Here is a 2,198-nt window from a genome sequence, read left to right as displayed (position 1 = left end):
CACTGGTGTGCGATAAGAATCGGGTTAATTAAAAAAATTGCCAAAAAGGATACAAGTTAATAGCTATGAAATGAAAAGATAATAAGCCTTTTTCCCATATGGTACAACAACTTCTGAATTAATTTGAGTTTCTACCAACACAAAATCTACAGAAGTTGCGTGATTTCTTATCAGAAGTGACCATAACAAGAACCCAGCTTGAGAAATACCAGCAAGCGTAAAGCTGCAATAAGGGGAATAAACCAATTTGGTCACTCCTGCAAGACATTGATCACTTTAGCTTCAAAGTAATTTCTTGTTCCTTCATGAAAATGAAATTAAGACCTTAATAACAATGCGGCAGCAAGCTCGACGCATTCGATCCTGTGTACGTAGTCAATAGATCTTCAGTTCACAAAAGGCACCCCAGAAGGAACTCCTTGGGAATATTCCACATACTGGGACCCAAAGAATTGCCTCAAGAAATACTCTTCATATGGAATTCTTTGCGCAAAGAAGCGCCAAACAACAATTGCAAATGCAATTGTTGATATGGGATTACAAAGCATTATCTGAGTACCAACAGACCAGATGAAGAATCCACAGTATCCAGGATGTCGGATAAACCTATAGATTCCATGAGTAATCAGTTTGTGATGCTCCTCATGATAAACCTTGATAAGATGTGTGAATGCCTGACCAGCTGTAATGATCGCTGCTTTCCGTATGACTTCGCCAATTATAACTATTCCCAGGCCCAAGTTGCTTAGCCACCAGTGTTCTTTCAACCCAGGAAATAATACAATTTCAATTAAGTACTCCAGCAATGAAACTGACATTGCCAAAAGGTAGGCTTTGCTGATCAGAAGAGACTTAAGGGTGATGTTTGATCTCCCATGCATGGCAACTGCTAAAATGTATTCAGAACTGTGAAAGAAGAGTATTGCAAGGAACATCTGAGATAACTGTCTGTAAGCCGTGTAACTGAAGATTTCTGTCATTTTTTTGGAAATCAAATGGAATTAATTTGTTTCAGATCCAATGTAGTGAGACCTCTAGCATTTAGCTATCTCAGCAACAGGCTAGATCATGAAAATTTCCTGGGATTCACTTCAGACATGATAAAGATGCTGAATGACAAAACATTGGTACTGAAAAATGAATCTCCAAATCATCCAGATGCTTTAATTAGGAGATCGCCTGCAAACTGGAACTAAGATCACAACAAGAGTTTAGAGACCTGTGTATAAACTGTACAGATGCAGTACTTCAAAATTGCCTATTACCATCCTTCAACATGGCATCTGCAAGAAAGCACAACACTTTCAAGGTAAAATGGAAAAAAGGTAAGCTAGCGTAGCCATGAAGACATCTGATGGAATGAGGAGGGGCCCTTACATAATTCATACCACTCACCATAAAAAATAATAGAATTGAACTGATATGAAACCATGAACAAACTGCTCAGAACCTTATCAAAGGCAAGAGGGGGACTACTACACTAAGAGTGAAAGAATCATAGACACAACCTCAGAAGTAGTTTTGGGAATGGATCTATATGATTGAGATGTACTTCGGGTAAAACATAAGAGTTGAAAACATGGGATTAGTAGACATTGATCTCCTTGTGGAACCTAAAAGCACAATGATTTTGCTATCTTGGATCATCTATCAGTAATATTAGAAAGGAAATGTTTCTCACTGAATGGGAAAAAAAGTAGATTTTTCTGACAGTTTGTAAAAGGCTAAAGATATATATTTACTTATATTCCAAGAAAATAACAAAAGAGAAACAAGAGGACCTCAGTTATTTACGAATAATTCTGGTTTAAAAAGAAAAAAAATTTAAAAAATGAAATCATGCAACAATTGACTCCATAGAAAGATCCTAGATTCTTTCTATGTGCCTTCTCCATAATATCTACGATTGTGTACATGAAGGTGGTGAATGGTAACCCACATTGCTTGGGAGGGAGAAGTTCAAGCCTTTTATAATGATTCCAAGAAATTTCATATATAACCTTGACTAGTCATTTTGGAGTATGGGCCTAGATGTGGCTTGGGCTTTCCTAGGGTCATTACAAATGATGGTAGAGCCAAATCTAACAAGAATTGTGGGACTTGAGCGGTGCCACCAATGATGGAATGGACCGGCGAGGACGTTGGACATTTAAGGGTGTAAGATTGTAATACCTCGAACTATGTCCAAGAAGATGCTA

The 2,198-nt window shown here is 37.6% G+C and overlaps 1 protein-coding gene across 1 annotated transcript; it reads right to left on the bottom strand.

Moving 5' to 3' along the window:
• Window positions 1-252: 252 nt before the first annotated feature.
• On the bottom strand, window positions 253-983 carry LOC121256386 (protein-S-isoprenylcysteine O-methyltransferase A). Its single transcript, XM_041157168.1, has one exon. The coding sequence runs from the start codon at window positions 978-980 to the stop codon at window positions 387-389; it is 594 nt and encodes a 197-aa protein (XP_041013102.1). The 5' UTR covers window positions 981-983; the 3' UTR covers window positions 253-386.
• Window positions 984-2,198: the final 1,215 nt, after the last annotated feature.

The sequence above is a fragment of the Juglans microcarpa x Juglans regia genome, chromosome 3D (assembly GCF_004785595.1).
Source record: "Juglans microcarpa x Juglans regia isolate MS1-56 chromosome 3D, Jm3101_v1.0, whole genome shotgun sequence".
Classification (NCBI taxonomy): Eukaryota; Viridiplantae; Streptophyta; class Magnoliopsida; order Fagales; family Juglandaceae; genus Juglans; species Juglans microcarpa x Juglans regia.
This window is presented reverse-complemented; position numbering and strand designations above follow the sequence as displayed.